General features: G+C 33.8%; 1 protein-coding gene across 1 annotated transcript in view; it reads left to right on the top strand.

The window, feature by feature from the left end:
- The window catches only part of ACAP2 (ArfGAP with coiled-coil, ankyrin repeat and PH domains 2), a 154,284-nt gene that overhangs the window by 111,174 nt on the left and 19,687 nt on the right, over positions 1 to 23,423 (top strand). The window contains exons 10-15 of the mRNA XM_061166864.1: positions 2,928 to 3,040; positions 10,338 to 10,389; positions 11,674 to 11,774; positions 12,366 to 12,471; positions 21,081 to 21,289; positions 21,620 to 21,689. Of these exons, the coding sequence (XP_061022847.1) occupies positions 2,928 to 3,040; positions 10,338 to 10,389; positions 11,674 to 11,774; positions 12,366 to 12,471; positions 21,081 to 21,289; positions 21,620 to 21,689 (651 nt within the window). The remainder of the gene's footprint in view (positions 1 to 2,927; positions 3,041 to 10,337; positions 10,390 to 11,673; positions 11,775 to 12,365; positions 12,472 to 21,080; positions 21,290 to 21,619; positions 21,690 to 23,423) is intronic.

Here is a 23,423-nt window from a genome sequence, read left to right as displayed (position 1 = left end):
TGTTGCTCTTTGCCACCTCATCATATTGTGAGAGTTTTCAATTTTTTTTGCCTATTTTGGTGAGTAGATATGGACATCTTGTGGTTTTAATTTATGCTTTAGTCACTAATGACCTTCTCTGATGTCTATTGGTCATTTGGATATCCTCCTTGTTAAATGTCTGTTAGTCTTTCTCTCACTTTTCCATCAGGTTGTCTTAACTAACTGTTGATCATATCCTCAAATATTCTAGACGTTAGTCCCCTTTTGGGGTATATACATTTTAAATTTTCACATAGTTTTAAAAATATCTTTTCTGTTTGGTGCCTTTTGTGTCCTTCCTAACCCAAGATCACAACAATGTATCTCCTGTAAAATCTTGTGTTTGTGTGTGCATGCTAAGTCGCTTCAGTTGTGTCTGACTCTTTTCGACTCTATGAACTGTAACCTGCCAGGCTCCTGTCCATGGGAATCTCTAGACAAGAATACTGCAGTGGGTTTTCATGCTCTCTTCCCAATCCAGGGATTGAGTCTGTGTCTTTGGCAGGAGGATTCTTCTTCCTACTAGCACCACCTGGGAAACTGCTTTTTATATCTAGGCCTTTAATCAGTCTGTAATTGTGTGTGTGTGTGTGTGTGTGTGTGTAGTTTGAGGTAGAGATCCAGTTTCCTTTTATTTTCACATTGGTAGCTAATGATCTAGATTCAGTTATTAAAAAGTTTGTTTTTCCCCAACTACTCAGTGTTGTATACTCTTTTACATAGGACATTTCCATACATGTGAGGTCTGTTTCAGACTCTCTATTCTGTTTCATTGGTCTTTTTGTCTTAATTACACCAGTACCATGCTATCTTAATTGTTTTAGCTTTAAAGCATATCTTGGTAATCTGACAAAGCAAAGCCTCCTACCTGCCCTTCTTCGAAGTGAATTGCTAAAGTTCTGTATGTCTATATAAATACAGTGGCTTTTCAGGTTGCATAAAAATAGCTTTGCATTGGATCTGTGAATGAATTTGGGGAAGAATTAATATCTTTATTTTAAATGTCTTCCAGTTCATGAGCTTTGAATATTTCTCTGTTCATTTGTTTTTTAAAATACCCTTCATAAAATTTCATCGTTTTCTTTATCTTCTGGTAGGTGTATTTCTAGATTCTTGTATTGGAAATACTGTTGTAAATGTTATCTTTTAAAAATATATTTTCTCACTGTTTACTTTTGTTGTCTGTTAGAATAAAATTTGATATTTGCGTGTTGATTTTTTAACCAGTAGTAGTCTTTTTAAGCTCTCTTTACTACTACTACTACTATACCTCTGAATTCTTTTGGCTGTGAAGTGAACAGTCACATCGTCTGCAAATAATCCTTTCCTTTTTGTTTATCTTGCTGGCTAGGACTTTCAAAATAATCTTGAATCAAAGTGCTTATAGTGGTCCTTCTTGTCTTGCTTGCAATTTCAAAAGGAAAAATTTCATTTGAGTCCCTTCATTGTCTTGCCTTATATTCCTTGGGCTCCACACCAAAGCTTCAAGTTCTCCTGATAAGACAAACCTCTGATGTTGCAAAGAAATCTTTGGAATGTTGCCAAACTTGATTATATCTATTGCTGACATAATTTTGTCAGCATAATTAAATAAAAGCTCCAAATAAATTTTACATGAAGGAATTAAAATTTCCTTGATTCCCCCCCCCCCCCCAAAGTAAAAGCAGAAAGAAATGTAGCAGTTTATTTACAGATTATTTCATTTGATTATTTTGGATTATCATGTCCTTCATGATTAAGTTTTGAGATATATCAGCAGTGTTTGCGTGTAATTCTGAAGTGTACCTGCTTCCTTTTCCCATCATCATGGACTCTCAGATTTAGAAAGCTCTTAGGTGATTATCACTCTGCTCCTCCAGTGCAGAACCCCTGCATTCCAGTGTTCTTGGCAGATGGTCATCCAGTCTCTACCAAAATCTTTCAAATCTACCAAAATACTATTAGAGAGGAGTTGGAAAGTCTACTCCTCTCTAATAGTATAGCATTCTAATTTTGCTTATTGGTCCAGAAGTAATTTTGAAGTTTCAAGACTGATTTTTTAGAGTTTTCAATTTGGACATCACAATGATTTTTCAGTTTTGTTGAAATTACTTTGGAAATTCACCAGGAAATATTTTAAATATAGAATTTCTGATTTTAAAATTTAGTGGCTCCTTGGAGGAAAATTGAAAGTTTGAATTGCATTCAAGTGAAAACGAGAATGGTTAGATGATTGAAGATAACTATGAGTGATTTTATAATCCTTATAAAAAAGTGAGCTTGGAATGCCTTCTTCACACTGTGATGGTGCTTCTTTGCAAAAATAAACTTTTTGTAATTCAGTTTTTGAACCCCCAAATAGTGGAGTTATTGTTTCTACCAAGAACAGTATAACAGTATAAAACTACCATAATAGTAATAGATTTAGAAAATAGTGGTAGATTTAACTAATCCCAAGTAGAAATACATATATTCCTTTAAAAAAATTGTTAGCAGACACATCAATATTGGGATTAAATGAAAACATTTAAAACAACACCCATAGAATATCACGTTGTTCCCTTTGTCTGTTTTTTACATATTATTTTGTAAATATGTAAAATGTAAAAAATTATTTTAATCACAGTGTGTACATTTTATTTATCCAGGTTATATAATTTATAAAATTTTTATATTTGTTTTTCTCTTTTAATGTGTATTCTGTATAGTTGTTTGTATTATTGCATAATAGTCCACTGAATTACAATACATTAATATGTTGAAGCATTCTTCTATTATTGAACATTTAGGCTTCCCCTTATGAATGTTGTTGATATCACTATCCTAATACAGTGCTTTTCTACTGTTTGAGCTGTTTCTCTAGGATAGATTTGTCTAGGGAAATAAGTAAAAACCATACAAACTTTTTAATGTGTTATTTTGTTTAGGATTTCTCCAATGATGATTCTAAGCTAGAATATAACGTAGATGCTGCAAATGGCATTGTTATGGAAGGTTATCTGTTCAAACGTGCCAGCAATGCCTTCAAAACTTGGAACAGGTAATATATTTCAAACACCAGTCTTGCTCTTTCCATGTCCTCTGTTTTCTGACTTTCTCTGGGGTTTAGTGACTCTTTCCTTCATAATTCTCTACATTCACAGTCCCTAGTAACTTTTCTGAACTATGTGTATTGGAGATAAGTTGCCCCTCTAGGAAAAAGGCCTTAAGAAGCAAGTGAAAAATAACACTAGCAAATCTAAATTGTAAAATTTAAGCAAAGTTTAAATCAGGAAGCAAGAAGAGTTTTTATAATGCTTGGTTTGTAATGACTAGGTTACTACAATGAATAAGTTTTTAGATGTGAGCTTCCTCTGGTATTTGCTATGAAATAGATCTGATTGCAAGTTATATATTGAGTATAATGGATGAATAGGACAAGTGGGCTTTTTTCCTTTTTTTGGGTTCCTCCTTTGTATGCGTGTTTATGTACATATTTACTTAATTTTGGCTTGTGAATCTTTAAGTGAGGTGATCCTGGTTTTTTGATCTTTTCAATAACTTTAACCAGGCTTTTTAGAATATGGGATGAATTTTATATGTGAAGTGTATGTGGCAGCTGGTACTCCTTTTTTCTTAACTTGATGCCTACTGAAAACTTAAATGTTTTTTCTAAACTGATTGTTTAAAATAAATGTTGATCAAGTAAATATCTTTTAAATGAATGTGTAAAATATTTTATTATATTTCTCATGTATTAATAAAGTGAAATCATTTCAGACATGAAGGCAAAAGGAAAGAGTGATTGTCTCTGGATCATCTTTCTGAATAGCAGTGATTAGTCTTTTATTTAAGGATAACTCCTTCATGGAAAAAAAAAGAATTATTTTGTAATAGTTGAGAATAGTATCAGATTCTGGTTAATTGATTTAATTACTATTATATTATTGGTTGAATGTGTATATTTTATTTGCTACTTGAACAGGATATGAATTCACTTAATGATAGAGAAGATTGTTTTCTTTTTTTAAAAAATGGACATTAGCAAAATAAATAGAATTTTCTTGGTAAGTTTAATTTGGTATACATTTTTGCTAATTTAACTGGAAACGATTATGCTTGAATATTCAAAATATTGAAATGGATTTTTAGTGCACTTATTTTGAGTTCTTGGTGATGAGGTTATATTAAAAAAATATTTACTATTATTTTCAAATGTCATTTTAGTATCACTGTATCAGTGTTATTTGTATCAATTTAGTGTCAGTGTCCTTGAGTATCTCCCTAGCATTTGATATTGTCAGATGTTTAAGTGGGACATGGTGTGTTGTATTTGAAGTAATTGTTCTTTACCTGAGAATGAATATAAATGGGAAAGAATGGTGATTGTATTTGATATTAAGTTTCTTTGAGTGATGTAGAACTTTAAAAATAATACTTGAGAATATAGGAGGATCTACTCAGATGGCCTGGTTAAGAAAGAAAGTTTTAACTGTTGTAAAGTAAAAATGTAAAATTGAAATTTTGTTTTCTAAACTGTAAAAATTAAGCCGATAATCTTTTAAGCCTTTCCTGGCAAATTTCCCTGGCCAGAGTAGGAAATTCATATAAGAAATAGTATGATTGTGAAATTTTTTTAATAAAGAGTTTTCAACTAGTACAATTTCATGAGGTAATGTTAGAATTGAATTTTAACCTTCAGATTTCAAAACAACTTTCTTAAAATTTAACACAGTGAAAATACAATAAATCCATAAAAACCATACCATTATGTTAAGAAGAAATGAAATGAACTTCCATGGAGTACTCTTAATCAGAAATGCTCGCAGACTTAAAAATGAAGCACAATAAGTGTTAGTGGAAAATTACATTCCCATTTAGGACAACAGAAGAAAATTAATTGATTCAAGCATGGATCTTTTTGTTCTCATATGTTTCATGAATTTTATTAATCGGCATAGACATTAAACCATAACTAAAATCAGTAGAGAATAGCTATTAAATTCTCAATTGCAGATATGTTACCTACCATTTGCCAAGTAAGAATGATAGTAACTTTGAAAATGATGCCACCTTTTAAAGGAGATGCCATTTCTATGTGGTAGGATAACAGTTATTGATTAAAATCATAGATTGTAGTTAACACCCTGATATTTAGTAAAGAAAATGGAAGTGCAGGGACGTGTTTGCTCATTCAAGGTCATATACTTGGTTTGTGACAAAATTGAGGCTCAAAACCTAGCGTTTTAGGAAAGTTGCTATGAAAATGCCAAACAGTCTGTATTTTGATAAGATAAGATACAGCTTTGGTAAAAACAACAACAAAAATAGTTTAAAAACTATTTTTAAAAAGTTTCCTAATGCGTTTGCATTATTAGGAATAAATTATAAATAGCAAATTATTCATTTTCATATACCTTTAAAGAATATTTTGATGAGAACACTAATTAAAAGCAGACTTATAAATAATATAGCATATAAACATAAGAAACTCTTGTCAAAGACAGAAGTCAGCAACCTTTTAACAAAAGTCTTAAATATTTTACAGGTTATAGGTCAATAACTATAAAAGGGAGAAGAAAGAGAAGTCTCTTAAATGTTACTTAGAATTCTCTTCTGCTTTTCAATTTTAAAAATTTGGAATGTATCAAAAATTTTTTTTATATGAGGTTACCAAAAATCTAGTCTCAGGAAATATCTGCAAATAATTTCCTTTTACCTATATATAATCTCAGACTCTTTCCTACTTGTCTAGTAAGTTCTATGTCCAGCTTAATATATTTTATAAGCCTCTGAATAAAAGACTGTGTATTTGTGATATTTGTGCCTTAGCTACAAAAATCCAGAAATTCAACTGTTCCGGCATACAGAATTTTTTCTGCCCACTTTTTTTTTTTTTTAAGGTTGTTTGTGGATTATTTTTAGGAAACATACTTTCTTGTAGTCACTCTGAGAGGTTTCAGTCATATGATGACAAATTTGCTTTTGTCTATAGCTTTATGGACTAGAAGCACACATATTTCAGAGTCACCTTTTAAAAAAGATCTTCCTGAGAGAAATGTGAATTTGACTAGGAATTTCCAGTCAGTTTTAAAACCTGATGCTATACTTCATAAAATCTAAGTATATTTTGAAAGCATCATTCTATAATCTGAAATTTAACCAAAGAGATGGTATTTTTATGTGGTATGATTGAAATGGTGTAAGAAGTGAAATGTTTTATGTCTTATGTGAATTGTTGAGGTTGTTTCTCGTTGGTTTCAGATTTCTAATTTGTAGTGTCTCAAGATTTTTAAATGTCTGTAATATATATTTTTTGAAGATGTGGTATCTACAAAATAGTCTTTCCAGGCCATCTTCTCAGTGTGGCGACTTCATTTCAAGCTCAAGTCAGAGCTAGATGGATTACTAATACCTGTATTTTTCTTTTGCTTTTCATGATAAATTTAGAAAGTACGAAGGAACAATAAAAATAATTAAATATTAGCATTATTTAGTAATGAACTGTTAAAACTAATGAGGAAGTGGAATAATTAACACTGTGCTCGGTCTTTGTTAAATTGGAAAATGTAGCTAAAAGCATAAAATGCATTATACAGTATCTTAAAGTATTCTGTTTCTAGTACAGATAGAAATAAGAAGTGCATACATAGACTAAAGATAAACTCTACTTATGTGTGGCCTTAGAGTGTCTGCTATCGTTTGATGAAGAGAGGATGAGCCGGTGGGAGGAGCTTTTCCTTTTGAAATGTTCTCATTTGTTTCAGGTTTATGTAGACATAGCTGTAGTGATTGTTTTCTTTAATTTTTTAAGATGAGGAAAGGTACTATTTATATTTTAGAGCTATAATCATAGAGGTAGATAACTCCCAATAATAGTAAATTGTGTGAATATTCTCAATAGTAGAGTATACAGAATTTTCCCTGCCATAATGCTTTGAAGAATATTTTGAATATTTATAAAATATTAGCCTTTCAGATTCCTAAGTGTTGGAATTAGTTGTATAAATGCGTATATATATAGTATCAGCAAAATGCAACAGATATTCTTGGTTCTTTTGTTAGGTTATGAGCTTAAGCTGGTTCCTTTAATTCTTGCTTTATTTTCATATCATGCTAGTCCTTTGCTTATTTTGCACATTTGCGTTTTCATTCTTTTACCACCTTTCCCTTATGTTTTAATCCTGCCCCATTTTTTCACATGACAGGAAAAAGCCCGATCATATCAGGTACCAAATGGCTTCCTTCCCCTCACCCCTGCCTTACTCCAACTTCCTCTTTGGCACGAGAAAGCTCGTAATTAACCTGCATTTCAGTTGGATTACTTGCAATGGATATAAAGTCTCTTTATGTTTTAAATTGGGAAGAAAATGTAAACATCTTATTTGAGGAACAGAATTATACCGTTTCATTGCTTATAATCCTCAATTTGTTTTAATCTGGAAAGGAACATCTGATGTGTAAATAGTTGTCCAAAGAAGACATAGCTTCAGTAATACGAGTACTATGAGTATGTATGTATGTGTGTATGTGTACACACACACACACACATATTTATACGCACACACACACATATGTATATATGTAGGTATGTATTTTTTAGGGGAAATAAGCTAGTAAATGCTTTTTAAATTTTTGAAATAGTAGTTAGGTATTAGTCTCTTTGGTAATCACCTTATTAATTATGTTTAAAAGAAACATTGCCAATTCCTAGCTTTTTTGTTTGTTTTACCACTTTGGTCTTTTTCCTTGTGAAAACTAAATTGAATTTTAAATAAAGGAACATGTATATGTTCAAGCTTTTAATTTTATTAAATGTTAACTATTTGGCATCTATAGGAATCTGCACATGAACCCATCATTTGTATGGTTTTAGTGATAAAGCTTCTACTTTTAAAGATAAAGAGTGATAAAGATTTAAAAGTTTGGCTTTTACCCCTGTTCTTGATTTCAAGTAAGTCCTGGGACTAGTGTTCAAAAATTGTAAAAGATACTTATTTTTTAATGTATTCCCCCTCAATTTTGTCGTATAGAAGCTCTCATTGATATTTAAAAACTAATATTTGTTTATGAATGAAAATTTTGGTCTAAAATTTTTATTATATTGAGTTGTCTCAATTTGAGATAGATATAAAGTGGTGTCTTAGTTTTCTTAAAACCTAAAAAATTTCACTTTTGAATACTTATATTTTGGCTTTTTGGTCAGTTTATGAATCTTGTAGAATATAGTATAGTTGTCAGCATAATGCTTTCCAACATTTGTCTTTTTTATTATTTAATTACCTTTTAAGGTATCTTCAAATTGTGGGTGGCATGAGCTTGAAGTATTAAATATTTTTCCATATCCGGTAGACTGTGATATTTTTCCTTTTATTGGAGGTCTTAATAATAACTAGGATTATTCTATAGGAGCAAAGATTATATTTTATTTTGCTTACCTGATAAAAGTCTTGATCAATGTAAATGAGTATAGTTAGCTCTTTTTTTTTTTTTAATGATAGAGGAGGGGAGATAGTATCATAAGACATACTGAGTTTAGCAATTAAAATTTTTTTCTACCCAGGATAGTTGTGATTTTTTTTCACTTAGGAGATGTCAAATTAAGATGAATTCATAGTGTCTTGAATTTATAATATAAACAAAAATTGATGATGTGAGAAAGTTCCTCATAAGCAGATAAATGGCAGGGGAACTAAGTTTCAGAAATATAAATGATCTATAAAGTTAATAATCAAACAGAATCTAACAAAAAAACCATAAGTTTTTATCTAGTATTTTGTTTTTATGTTTAGAGGCTATTATTCTAAGATTCAGCAGGTCAAAAGAAATTTACTTTCTGATGACCTCAGAAGCATTAAAAGTTTACCTGGTTGCTTTTCCATTGTTCAGTGAAATTCTTTGTAGTTTTTCATCAAATTATATAGTATTACTATATATAAAACTTAAGAATTTTTATTAATATAGTTTACTTCAAATGATTTTTAAAATAATACATGAATCAGTATCAGAGATTATTTCCATTGCATGTCATCCCATGTGGCAGGGCTGCACCATTTTGTTTGTTTGGAGGTACTTCCTTTAACATTTCTAACCAACCATGTGTCCCAGAACAAAGAGACCCAGAAGTTCTTCCTTTTCTAGCCCATCTCTTGATGATTTGTGTTTAGAGGCAACCGACTTGGTTTTTATCTAGATGCTTGTTTAACAAATCTGTATTTTAATGGTAAAGGTGAATACCTTTTTAAATAGCAAGAAAACCTAACAATCTGTCTAGCTTAAAAATAGAAAAGCATCTAATCATTTTCTCAGCCTTGGAGAATTAACTTAAATTTTTTGAAATAGAAGTTCTAAACACGTCTAAATACAATTTTTAGTGCTTTGTATTAGTATCAATGAAAAGGTAGAATCTCTATCTGCTAATAGATTAATAACTAATGTTTACAATAGAAATCATCTCACATGTAACTAATTTTAAAATAATGACTCAAATATTGTTTTACCTTTCATGCTTGATGAGAATTTTTGCTTCCTTTTATGAATGGCTTTTGGCTGTGATTTTTTTTTTTTTTTTTTTGTAAGTCTTCAGGTCTTTTATTGTTTTAATAAATTAGAATTAGTAAATATGCCATACATAGGTTAGTTTTTTCTTCTGAAGAAGATTGCAAGTAAAATGTCAATTAATTTACAGTAATGAGCAGAACAATATAAATAATTGGGTGACTCATTTTTAGTAATAACTTTGATTTTTCTGCTAAGAAGTATTTTACATGAAAGTAAGGCCAAGTGAATTGGCAACAGTCTCCTATTTGATATCATTTCTAAAAGGATGATATAATTTTCTGTTTTGCTTTACAGATCAAATGCTTGTTGAATTAGGTGCAGAAAGGTTGACAACAAAGCACCATTTGTTTCGGTCTTTTATTGTATACAAATGAATAGTCTTATTTATAATATAAATTTATTTCTACTTTATAACACAAGCAAATTATTTTGGGGGAAAGCTTTAGTTATTTTTGGGGAAGCTCAAAAAGCTAAATTTTTATTTTTAAAAAAATTATTATTTGATAATGGCACAAAGTATAACAACTTTTGTTAGGGTATAAATTTCGGACGTAAAAATGAATAAAAACTATAGTAGTTTTATTTTCTTATTCTGTGGTTTTAAAATTGCCTGAAATTTTTAATTTCAGTAGTTGTCTCATTGACATCAGTTTATATAAAGCAAAACAAAACAATGCTCTTCTAAAAACTTAATTACTATAAACTGATTTTCTAGTGCTTTCTCAAATATTTTGTTTCTAACAACAACTGAAATAAATTATGTTTGTGAAAATGTAATCTATTTTATATTTATTTAGACGCTGGTTTTCAATACAGAATAATCAGTTGGTTTACCAGAAAAAGTTTAAGGTAGGTGTTTTGTTAAGTAATTAAGTAAAAACCCATTGAATCCTCCAGTTTTTATCTGTTCCTCTTGGTATAGCACTGAAGTTCGTAAATATATATGTGTGCAAAATTATCATTTGTTAGTTTTATGTTTGGATATGTATAATAGGACTCAGGAGTGGAAAGTATCAACATTGTTTACTGAATTCTTAATTCCTGTCTTTGAGATGGATTGTTGTGTGTCTCAGGATTACTACTTTTATTTCTTCACATATTTCTTTGTCCATTTGTGAGACAGGAATTCCCTAATACTGTTTTGGTGCTAAAGGAAAGGTTGCGTTTAAGAAATACCACCTTACGACCAAAAGTGGTAATAGAGAAGGGTTAACAATTACATTAAAATATAAGCTTGAATTAATTTAAATAGAAACTTCTAAATTTGTTAATATTGTTTTTATCTATTTGTTTTCTTTAGCCTGATTTTAAGAGGGAGGTATTTTCATTTAATGGAAAGGTATAATGAGATTATATGTGACTTGACAATGTTAAAGATAATTAGAGAAAAGAACTATTAGTTAATTGATGATTTGATTTTTACCTAATTAACCTTTATGAATAATATGTTCAACTGTAAATTTCAAATACCCACCTACTTTCCTCTTGAGATGACACAATGTGAAATTTTACTTGCTAGGTTCTATGGTAGCAGGTTTATTTCATACAAATTCTTTAACTATTCAGTTCATGTTTTTTTTCTACCCTGATAAGCTTGGTTTTGAATAAAGTACTAAAAAATGATTTAAAAAATTCTCATTTTCTTAGATATTTTAAGAAGCATGTATAAGCTTTTTATTTTTCTTTCAGTTATTAAAACTAGACTCGTGAAAGGCTTCTTTTTTGGAGGAGAGTGGCTTTTATTATATGTGAGTGGGGATCAGGAGAAAAATCGATTTGAAAGAAAATGGAAGAAAATTAACAGGAAGCTAACATTTATTGAGCACCTGCTAATTGACTGTGAAGTGTTGGACTAAGTTTATATGAACTATTTCATTTAATTCTTATACAGCAGTTTTATGAGGCAGATAAAATTAATAGGACATAATTACCTTTATACAGAATTAGTTATATCTATATTGATAACTCCTATTTCTGATCTAAAATAAGATCAAATATAAACCTTTAAAATTAGACCATTTATTCCAAGTACTGTTTTTTTTTTTCCAAGTACTGTTTTTAAGTATATTTTTATAGGTAGTGATATTTAAAGCCTAGGCTGATAAATACAGGAGTTTTGTTTCCTTGTTGTAGGATAATCCCACTGTGGTGGTGGAGGATCTCAGGCTCTGCACAGTGAAACATTGTGAGGACATAGAACGACGATTCTGCTTTGAGGTGGTCTCTCCAACAAAGTGAGTGGTTCTAAAGAATTTGAGAGTTGTTTTTGTGTTTCTATAGGTTGTCTTAAAGAACTTTCCAGAATACAGAAAGATTTGTTTCAGTTGTGACTGTAAGAGCTAAAGAGGAAAAAAGTGTTCTCAAATTAAATTTGAATTATGAATGATCACACACATATTAAAGATTATAAGTCAGATATTTATGTAACTTTTATGCAGTATCATAGTCCTTAAATTCTGATGATTACTATGGCTATATGGAAACATTTTAACTGTCATGGTAATGAGCTGAAGTCATATATCAGATAAATTTCTTTGATAACTTGTTTCATATGTCTACCCAATGAAAAATATTAATGTTATTTTATGTGGCAAATTTAAAGTTTTTTTTTTTAATACACAGAATAGGTGATTTGTTTTCAGTAGGTAATTTATTTCATTGGCTTCTTGATTTCTTTATGAACATACTACCTAAAGATAGTGAAATAAAACCTTTCAACACATTATTTTTTGTTAGAAAATTATTATATAGCAAAGTTGACAAAAAATAAACCTTATTTTTTGGGTTAATTTAGTGTCTGAGAAAAAAATGTTATTTCCTTTTAGAAGTTGTATGCTTCAGGCAGATTCTGAAAAACTGCGCCAGGCATGGATTAAGGCTGTTCAGACCAGTATTGCTACTGCTTACAGAGAGAAGGGTGATGAATCAGAGGTTAGTAAACAGTATTGCAATACAAAGTGATATTTTGCCAAAGTTTTTCATTTTAATTGCAACATTGCATGATTACAACATTCTTTTTTTATGGAGGATGATTTTTTGGTATTGAAATGGGTTTTATTTTTAAAGTATACATTTAGTTTCTTGTTTATTTCTCTTGACTTTTCCTTTAATTCCAATATTTCAGTGTATGTTTAATCCAGTATTTGAATATGTGTCTCAGGTATTCTGATGCAAGTATTTTTCCTCAAATGCTTTATTAATCTAATAAAACAGTGAATGTGAAAGGTAAACACTAAAACTGGGTAAAGAGCAAAAAGAAAGCTCATTATTTTTTAGTTGAAATCTCCCTGGAGAAGATAAGCTGAATATAGAGTCTAGGGTTGTAGTCTGGCATTAGCTACCCAGTGAGTTTACAGACTCTTTTGAGCAAGGCCTTGAGTGAGTCTTAAGAAATGAAAAATGTCTTTATTCTATCCTCACATTTGTTAGTTTGGTTAAGTGTGGAATTTTTAGGTTGGTAGTGATTATTAAGAATTTTAATGGCAGTGTTTTCTTGTTTCCAGAGTTGCTGTTGGAGTCTTTCTTGTTAGCAATCTTTACTATTCCTCCTCTCCAATTTCTTTGTTTTCTTTTTCTGAAATCTTTGGACTGGTCTTATGATTCTCTTATTTTTTGTGTGGTTTTTTTTTTTTTTTGCTCTGCAATCTGGGAGATTTTAACAGTTAGTCTTCCAAACCTTCGATTGACTATTCCAGTTGTGCTAGCACATATTAATTTTGAAGAGTTTCTTTTTGTTTACTGAATGTTTATATACATCAACCTGTTCTTTTTTTCGTGCATGTGGTGTTAAGAGTTGTGTTTATTAAACTTGACTGCACAGTATGATTGACTGCACAGTATGATAATACAGGAAGTCTTAAAAAATCCCGGTGATTAGGTACCACCCCAGAACAGTTGAATGGAGTTGGGACCCAGGCATCAATATTTTTAAAAGCTTTCTACTAATAAGTGATTTCTCTGTTCAAGCAGTGTTGAGAACCATTTTATTAGGGGCTTTCCTTGGCTATCTTGTTTATCTGCTCATGGTTGCAAGTGCTGTAAGAACATAGGCTTTGCTGACTGTGAGCTTCACCGAAGTGTGGACCATTTGTTGAGGAACAATTCGAGTTAGGATCTTTGGAGTCTTTTCAGCTAAGATTCCCCAGAAAAGACTCACTGTTCTCCTGTGTAGGGGTCAGTGGCTGGCTGGGAGTTAATTGCTGAGGGACCCAGCATTCAGTTATGTATGTGTTCATTTAATCCTGTGCTTACCTCCTTTTAGGTAAATGCCATCTAGTCACTTTCTGTTTTCCTTCTCAGTGAATGAACCTCTTGTCATTCTTTGTATGTCTTTATATGTCTTGTCATTCTTTGTATGTATTCTGTGTCTTTGTAGTGAATAGTTCACTAATGGCAGCATTGGGGAGGGGACCTTTGATCTAACTTCTTCTTAATAATTTCTCCTACTTTTCATCCCCACTTCCAAGATTAACTGGTACAAATCCTTGAGCCTTTTGTCTATTACGTGATGTCAGTTGATGAACTCTTAGATTTTTCTTACTATTTCCTTAGAGTTTGCCTTGGTCTACTCTGTTACCATTCATCCAGCCACTTTGCAGCTCCCCAAATTTTGTTGCAGCTCCCCAAATTTTCTTTTCTTTTCTGTTATCCCTATTCTTGTGGATAAATGTTTTGCTTTTTTTTTTAATTAAAACACCTTAAGTTTCTACAGTTCAGTTGCTCAGTCATGTCCTCCAGCTCTTTACGACCCCATTAACTGCACCACACCAGGCCTCCTTGTCCATCACCAACTCCTGGAGTCCACCCAAACCCAAGTCTTTTGAGCCGGTGATGCCATCCAACTATCTCATCCTCTGTCATCCCCTTCTCCTCCTACCCTCAATCTTTCCCAGCAACAGGGTCTTTTCAAAAGAGTCAGCTCTTTGCAACAGGTGGCCAAAGTATTGGAGTTTCAGCTTCAACATCAGTCCTTCCAATGAACACCCAGGACTGATCTCCTTTAGGATGGACTGGTTGGATCTTCTTGCAGTCCAAGGGACTCTCAAGAGTCTTCTCTAACACCACAGTTCAAAAGCATCAATTCTTCAGTGCTCAGCTTTCTTTAAAGTCCAACTCTCACATCCATACATAACTACTGGAAAAACCATAGCCTTGACTAGGCAGGCCTTTGTTGACAAAGTAATGTCTCTGCTTTTTAATATGCTGCCTAGGTTGGTCATAACTTTCCTTCCAAGGAGTAAGCGTCTTTTAATTTCATGGCTGCAATCACCATCTGCACTGATTTTGGAGCCCAAATAAATAAAATCTGCAGCTGTTTCCACTGTTTCCCCATCTGTTTGCCATGAAGTGATGGGACCAGATGCCATGATGTTAGTTTTCTGAATTTGAGCTTTAAGCCAACTTATTCACTCTCCTCTCACTTTCATCAAGAGGCCCTTTAGTTCTTCTTCACTTTCTGCCTTAAGGGTGGTGTCGTCTGCATATCTGAGGTTACTGATATTTCTCCATGCAATCTTGATTATAGCTTGTGCTTCCTCCAGCCCAGCATTTCTAATGATGTACTCTGCATATAAGTTAAATAAGCAGGGTGACAATATATAGCCTTGATGTACTCCTTTTCCTATTTGGAACCAGCCTGTTGTTCCATGTCCAGTTCTAACTCTTCCTTCCTGACCTGCATACAGGTTTCTCAAGAGGCAGGTCAGGTGGTCTGGTATTCCCATCTCTTTAAGAATTTTCCACAGTTCGTGGTGATCCACACAGTCAAAGGCTTTGTTAAAGCAGAAAAAGATGTTTTTCTGGAACTCTCTTGTTTTTTCTATGATTCAGCAGATGTTGGCAATTTGATCTCTGGTTCCTCTGCCTTTTCTAAATCCAGCTTGAACATCTGGAAGTTCACGGTTCACATATTGCTGAAGCCTGACTTGGAGAATTTTGAGTATTTACTAGCGTGTGAGATGAGTGCAATTATATGGTAGTTTGAGCATTCTTTGGCATTGCCTTTCTTTGGGACTGGAATGAAAACTGACCTTTTCCAGTCCTGTGGCCACTGTTGTGTTTTCCAGATTTGCTTATAAAGTGCAGCACTTTCACAGCATTATCTTTCAGGATTTGAAATAGCTCAACTGGAATTCCATCACCTCCACCAGCTTTGTTCGTAGTGATGCTCCTAAGGCCCACTTGACTTCACATTCCAGGATGTCTGGCTCTAGGTGATTGATCACACCATTGTGATTATCTGGGTCATGAAGATCTTTTTTGTACAATTCTTCTGTGTATTCTTGCCACCTCTTCTTAACATCTTCTGCTTCTGTTAGGTCCCTACCATTTCTGTCCTTTATTGAGCTCATCTTTGCATGAAATATTCCCTTGTTATCTCTAATTTTCTTCCCATTGTATTTTTTCCCTTTATTTCTTTGCATTGTTTGCTGAGGAAGGCTGACAGATGTGGTCCACTGGAGAAGTGAATGGCAAACCACTTCAGTATTCTTGCCTTGAGAACCCCATGAACAGTATGAAAAGGCAAAAAGATAGGACACTGAAAGATAACTCCCCAGGTCAGTAGGTGCCCAGTATGCTACTGGAGATCAGTGGAGAAATAACTCCAGATAGAATGAAGGGATGGAGCCAAAGCTAAACCAACACCCAGTTGTGGATGGGACTGGTGATAGAAGCAAGGTCTGATGCTGTAAAGAGCAATATTGCATAGGAACCTGGAATGTCAGGTCCATGAATCAAGGCAAATTGGAAGTGATTAAACGGGAGATCGCAAGAGTGAATGTCGACATTCTAGGAATCAGCGAACTAAAATAGACTGGAATGGGTGGATTTAACTCAGATGACCATTATATCTACTACTGTGGGCAGGAATCCCTTAGAAGAAATGGAGTAGCCATCATAGTCAACAAAAGAGTCTGAAATGCAGTACCTGGATGCAATCTCAAAAACGACAGAATGATCTCTGTTCGTTTCCAAGGCTAACCATTCAATATCATGGTAATCCAAGTCTATGCCCCAACCAGTAACGCTGAAGAAGCTGAAGTTGAACAGTTCTATGAAGGCCTACAAGACCTTCTAGAACTAACACCCCCAAAAGATGTCCTTTTCATTATAGGAGACTGGAATGCAAAAGTAGGAAGTCAAGAAACAACTGGAGTAACAGGCAAATTTGGCCTTTGAGTACAGAATGAAGCAGGGCAAAGGCTAATGTTTGCCAAGAGAACACACTGGTCATAGCAAACACCCTCTTCCAACAATACAAGAGAAGACTCGACACATGGACATCATCGGATGGTCAACACCGAAATCAGATTGATTATATTCTTTGCAGCCAAAGATGGAGGAGCTCTATACAGTCAGCAAAAACAAGACCGGGAGCTGACTGTGGCTCAGATCATGAACTCCTTATTGCCAAATTCAGACTGAAATTGAAGAAAGTGGAGAAAACCACTAGACCATTCAGGTATGACCTAAGTCAAATCCCTTATGACTATACAGTGGAAGTGAGAAACAAAGTTAAGGGACCCGATCTGATAGAGTGCCTGATGAACTATGGATGGAGGTTCGTGACATTGTACAGGAGACAGCAATGAAGACCATCCCCAAGAAAAAGAAATGCAAGAAAGCAAAATGGCTGTCTGAGGAGGCCTTACAAATAGCTGTGAAAAGAAGCGAAGCAAAAAGCAAAGGAGAAAAGGAAAGACATACCTATTTGAATGCAGAGTTCCAAAGAATAGCAAGGAGAGATAAGAAAGCCTTCCTCAGTGATCAGTGCAAAGAAATAGAGGAAAACAATAGAATGGGAAAGTTTCTAAAGCAGATTACAGACATCATGTCATTCTACACTAAATAGTAATTTCTGAATGTTAGCTGTAACTCCGTCTATTCAGATGTCTCCAGTTGTCCTAAAAATGTCTTTTACCACCTGTTTTACAGAGTAGGATCTTTTTTGTAACTGGGCATTGCATCTAGTCCAGTGTTCCTTGTCTTTCAATCTAGAATAGTTCTTTTTTTTTTTTCCCATGACTATGACTTGCTGGAAAGATTAGGCTTTCTTTTCCAGTAGAATTCCTTGTCATAGATTACAATATAGGTGATGTGTATACTTCATGTTGCAATGAGAGAAATACAGTATTGTTACCCAACCATTGATAATGCTAAAATCTTCTTTGTGAAGATAAAGCAGACATGTTGGATTAGGGAGATGACAGTGTGATCCCTTCATTGTCATGTTACATTTCCTTTCTTGTTCCCAGTCTATTAATACTTCATTGCTTTGTATAACAAATCTTTTTCTTACTTTAACCCTATAAAGTCTAGGCCCCATCAACCATTCATTTAATAGTTTTGTAGCTGAATTTGTAATTTTATTGGGAATTGCAAAATGATGATTTTCTAGTTCTTTCATCCCATATCCATTTATTAACTTGCATTCTTATGTAAAATAAAGTTTTCTTCATCAGTGGCACTATTTAGTTAGTTTAATAAGAGATGCTTAAATTTTTGCTTTTAATTTCCACATTTGGTTGATTTATTAGCTACCTGAAGTGGGGACAGATAAATGTTTTGGGGGATATCATTATAAACTCATGGATTTTTAAAAACATAATGGGCCCCAATTAATTGTGGTAGTTACTCTTTTTTCACATTCAAATTATCACACCTTTGTCCAGTAAGGACTCAGGTGATGCCTTTAAAAATTTCTCTATTTTTTAGCGGAGTTGTGAGAGGGAACAAATTTAGATATGTATCCAGATCATATTGATGAAGAAGCTAGTGGATGGCTGAGATAACTGTGTTAGCAGAGTCGTACACCAGAAATAGTAGGGATTATAAGAAAAATAGAGATGGGGCCAACCTAAAACCTACCTAAGTTTGTAACTTGAATAATTTTAGGAACTTTAAAATCTCAATAAAAATATTAGCACAGTTGAATTCCTAGTAAATAAACACTATAGTATAGAGGACATATAGGACTTACCTTTAAAAATTGGTGAAGATAGCTTAAAGGACGGGTACAGAAGGGTTGAGGCTTTGGTGACATGTGCAGAACACATAAATATCAGAGAGAATGGTGTAGTAAACACTTTCAAGTCATAGCACATGGCCAAAATGAGCCAAGAAGAATGAAGGATGGGTGTCATTTTCAGTCCCGTATTCCTTGAAGTGTCCAGCCCAGGTTCTCCTGTGTTACTGTACTTTACTTTCAGCTTCTCTAATTTGGTGCCAAAGCATTAGCTAATAAAGGAATACTGAGAGTGAACAAGCATCGTCTGTGCATTGACATCCTTTTTCTGTATGATAATTGCTTACGAGCTAATTCACATTATCAAATACGCTTGGATAACAGGTTTTATTTCTTTTTTTTTAATTTTAAAGTAATCTATAACTTACAGAGAAGTTCCAAGTAATACAAACAATTTTTCCCTTGAACTATTTCAGAGTAAGCAGCTAACATATTCTATATCACCCATTATTAATTTAGTGAGTTCTTTCCACAACTAGGACATTTCTCCTGTATAATCATAATCAAGAAATGAGCATTGGTACATTACTACCATTTAATTCTCAAATGTCAAGTTTCAATAGTTGTCCCAGTAATGTTCTTTACAGCATAAAGATCCAGTCTAGAAGCACAGGTTTCTTTTAGTTGTCTTGATTCTTCAGTTTCCTTCAGTGTTAGTAATAGTCCCTCAATTTTACTTTGACCTTCTTGACCTTGATTGTATTGAAGATTGCAAACTTTTGTAGAATATCCCCCATTGTTGATACGTTTACTTACAAAGTTATTCTTGTTGGTAGGAATATTATATAAATGATGCTGTGTTCTTCTCACTGCATCCTCTCAGGTGGCCTGAGATTTTGATTTGTTCCATTTTTGGTGATGTTAACTTTGATCACTTGATTAAGGTAGTGCCTGCTAGACATCTCTACTGAAATACTGTCTTTGTAATAGTATTTTGTATGTATGGGGAATATGTACTTTGAGACTATGTAAATATGCTTTCCTATTCAAACTTTAAATTTAATTATATGAGGATACAGCCCTGTTTTAGTCAATGTATTATGATGCATTACTATCATTATTTGTTTTGTTGCTCAAATTGACTCGTTTTTCTAGTGGAGCCCTGGATTCTGTATCCTTTTGACATTTCCCCAACAGTCTTGAAGTTCTTCCCTACCTTCTAGTATGATGAGATGTTCTGAGTTCATCTTCTTGTACTTTCTCTGCACTAGCCTTGAAATCAGTTTCTCCAAAGTACACTAGTTCTTTTGCATAGGGGATAGTTTTTAGAAAGCAAGATAAGGGAATATACATGTGTATATACACATTTACATCTGTACTACTTTATATATCTATCTATATTAAAACCATTAGGGTGCCTGTTGTCATCTCCAGTCCTAATGTAATACAACAGGGTTTGTTCTTTCTCCCTTTTCATATAAATAACTCCTTTGTCTGAAGTAAGAAATCTGACTTCTGTTTATTTTTAGCAGGTTTGCTTATATGCTCAGTTCCCCTGTATGTGACCAGTATCCTTTCTCCGATGCTGTTTCCCATCTGCTAGACTTAACACCTCACACTGGGCGGCCTTACTGCTTGGTGGTTCCTCTCTGTCTTCAGGCTCTCGTTTCCTCTGTTGGACTGTCTCCCTGTGCCGAAACCCTTCTTCTCCTGCTTGGGCACCAACAGCCTCCTTGGGGTCACTCTCATCTGAGGCTATGCTCCTCACCCAGCTCAGTCCTCTCTGTAATACCATATCCCCATGCTTTCTTTGCTTAGCCACACTTAACGGCTGTTGAATTGAGTTTTCAAGAAAGGCAAGATTATATTTGTGTGAATTCTGTTCTAGAATACTGGCTTATTAAAGTTGAAATGTTTTTAAACCAAAAGACTTTTTAGGCTGTATGTTTATTTGCATAGGATCCCCAAACTCCGTTTTTGTACTTGGTCATTATTGGTATAGTCTTTGCTGTGCACTTAAAAAATTAGTTTTTTGCTTATCTGCCACCTTTTGCTTTTCTCCTGGTTTCTCACGAGCTTTTAGACATTGTGCGTTATATTGTTGATTGACTCTGTAATTATAATTATGCAGTTGATCTGTTCTTTAGTAAAAGGCCATACCATTTTCAGTAATCCACTGCATTAATTGAAACAACTTGCTTGCAGTTCATTGAATACCTTGGAAAAACTTGGTATAAAATAGTATTTATTTTATTCTTGAGTCTTAGTAGTCTCATGTGTACTCTGTCTCTCATCCTGCATGCTAAATTCCTGTTCCTCTTTCTCTTTGCCTTTTTATCTTGTACATATAACCATTGTGTTGGGTTATTTTTTTATTATTAATGTATTTCTCCATATAAGACTAAAGGCAGATCCTGTATATTTTCATTCTTGAACCCCCAGTGTTTGGAACAGTGTCCTTCTTAGGCCCATAATAGGCCTTCAGATTGTTGATTGGAAGCTTTTGTTTGGAGCATGTAGTGTGCAATGTAGTATTACAGTCCTTTTTTGTTTTTTTAAATCTTAATTCTTTTAGAAGCTGGATAAGAAATCGTCTCCATCCACAGGGAGCCTGGATTCTGGAAATGAGTCGAAAGATAAGCTGTTAAAAGGAGAAAGTGCCTTGCAGCGAGTCCAGTGTATCCCGGGGAACGCCAGCTGCTGTGACTGTGGTCTGGCAGACCCGCGGTGGGCCAGCATCAACCTGGGCATCACTCTGTGCATCGAGTGTTCTGGGATCCATCGGTGAGTGTGCCCGCCTGCGGTGAGGGGCTTCTAGTCAAACACACGTGAGCTCTTGTGTCCGGATGGCTAGAGGACTTGCCCTCCTGCCTAACTTGGCTGCCAGTTTGTGTCTTTGTACCTTCTATGAAGTGGATAAAATTCTGGTTTGTGAAGTGATTTCGAGGACTTTGATTCACCATTAACGAGAAGATCTATCCCTATTTATATATGTGTTGAGGGCTATATTAGAGACTGTGTCACATTAAGATAGAATAATAACTTGCATAATGTGCAAATAGAGACTTGAAAGTTTTATGTATATTGATGCAGTCTTTTCTTTTTCCGACTTAGGAGTCTTGGAGTTCATTTCTCAAAAGTGCGATCTTTAACTTTAGATACCTGGGAGCCTGAACTTTTAAAGGTAAAATAAATATTGGCTTTAAAATATTTTATGTTTTCACATAAAAGGCAAGATTTTTAAAATTTATTTATTCTTTTGCCACTTGGCTATACAGGATCTTAGTTCCCCAACGAGGAATCAAACCTGTACCCTCTGCAGTGGAAGGGCGGAGTCCTAACCACTGGACCACCAGGGAGTCCCCAAAAGTCAATATTTTAGAATCTGGATTTGCAAATGTATGAGTTTCTCAATGCTAACAATGAATTAAATTGTACTGGAATATATCTGATGTTATTTTGGCAAATCTGGTGTTTTCTTACTGTCTTTTTTTTAAGTTCTAAGCTTAAGTAGCACTCTTAATTGTATGTCAGTTCACTTTTTCAAGGAAACTAGCACCCATGCATTTTTATGTATTCTCAAAAATTAGATTCTGTGCCTTAATTTTAATATTTTGTAATTATATAAATTTTTATTAAGAATATGAGATATTGTCATAGTGAGCTGCATAACAGATTGGTATATCATGTTATTATTGCATTATTTTAGCATAGGCACATTTGAAAATTTACATTTGTCAGGGGTAGTAGTCATCAAACTAAGACATCCTTTTTCCCTGTGTAAGGATTCGTATCTATGAAAGTGTCATAAATAATTTTAGATCACAACTGGGTTTTTAATAAGTGAAAGTAAAAGTTGTGCAGTCGTGTCCAACTCTTTGGGATCCCATGGACTCTATAGTCCATGGAATTCTCCAGGCCAGAATACTGGAGTGGGTAGCCTTACCCTTTTCCAGGGGATCTACCCAACCCAGGGATTGAACCCAGGTCTCTCGCATTGCAGGCAGATTCTTTACCAGCTGAGCCACCAGGGAAGCCCAAGAATACTGGAGTGGGTAGCGTATCCCTTCTCCAGATCTTCCCAACCCAGGAATCGAACTGGGGCCTCCTGCATTACAGGCGGATTCTTTACCATCTGAGCTACCAGGAAGCCCAGGACTTTCAAAATTTATACTGATTGATAGTGTACCCATTTTAATTCCCACTGTTCAGTTTACCTGTTGTAAAAAATGTTAGCTTAAAGGTTGTAGTGTATTCTACATTTACTTCTGTATGAAAATTGTATTTCTTAATGCATTTGTGTTTTTATTTTAATCCATAGATAAACTCACAATCCTTTCAATTATGTAAAGTAAAAAAGTTTTCTTTGTGGAATTATTGTGTAAACCTCTAAATGGAAGCGATAAGCTGGCTCATATGATAGAGCCCTATTTCTATAGATTCTATAAATTGATATGAATTCAAAGAAGTAAGTGGGGGGTTGGAGCTAGAAATCTAATTTCTGCATCAACTGTGGGTAGATATGAACTCAGTGGATTCATTTTAGAAATTTTAGTTGAAACACATCTGTCTGATACTTTTTAAAAAATATTGAAGCAATATTTAGAAATGTAAATAAAATCTTAGGAGAAAATGTGTGTGTGTTAGTCATTCAGTTATGTCCAAATCTTTGCAACCCCATGGAATATAGCCTGCCAGGCTTCTCTCTCCATGGTATTCTCCATGCAAGAGTACTGGAGTGGGCTGCCATTTCCTTCTCCAGGAGATCTTTCCTACCCAGGAATTGAACCTGGGTCGCCTGCATTTCAGGCAGATTCTTTACTGTCTGAGCCACCAGGGAAGCCCAAGGAGAAGATAGTTTGCTTCAGTTCTGCGTTGTTTAAAGCTTAACCTGTCTGGACTTAGGCTTCTTTTTTTC

Source organism: Dama dama, chromosome 19, assembly GCF_033118175.1.
Source record: "Dama dama isolate Ldn47 chromosome 19, ASM3311817v1, whole genome shotgun sequence".
NCBI lineage: Eukaryota > Metazoa > Chordata > Mammalia > Artiodactyla > Cervidae > Dama > Dama dama.
Note: the sequence above shows the minus strand (reverse complement) of the source record. Positions and strands in the feature narration are given on the sequence as shown.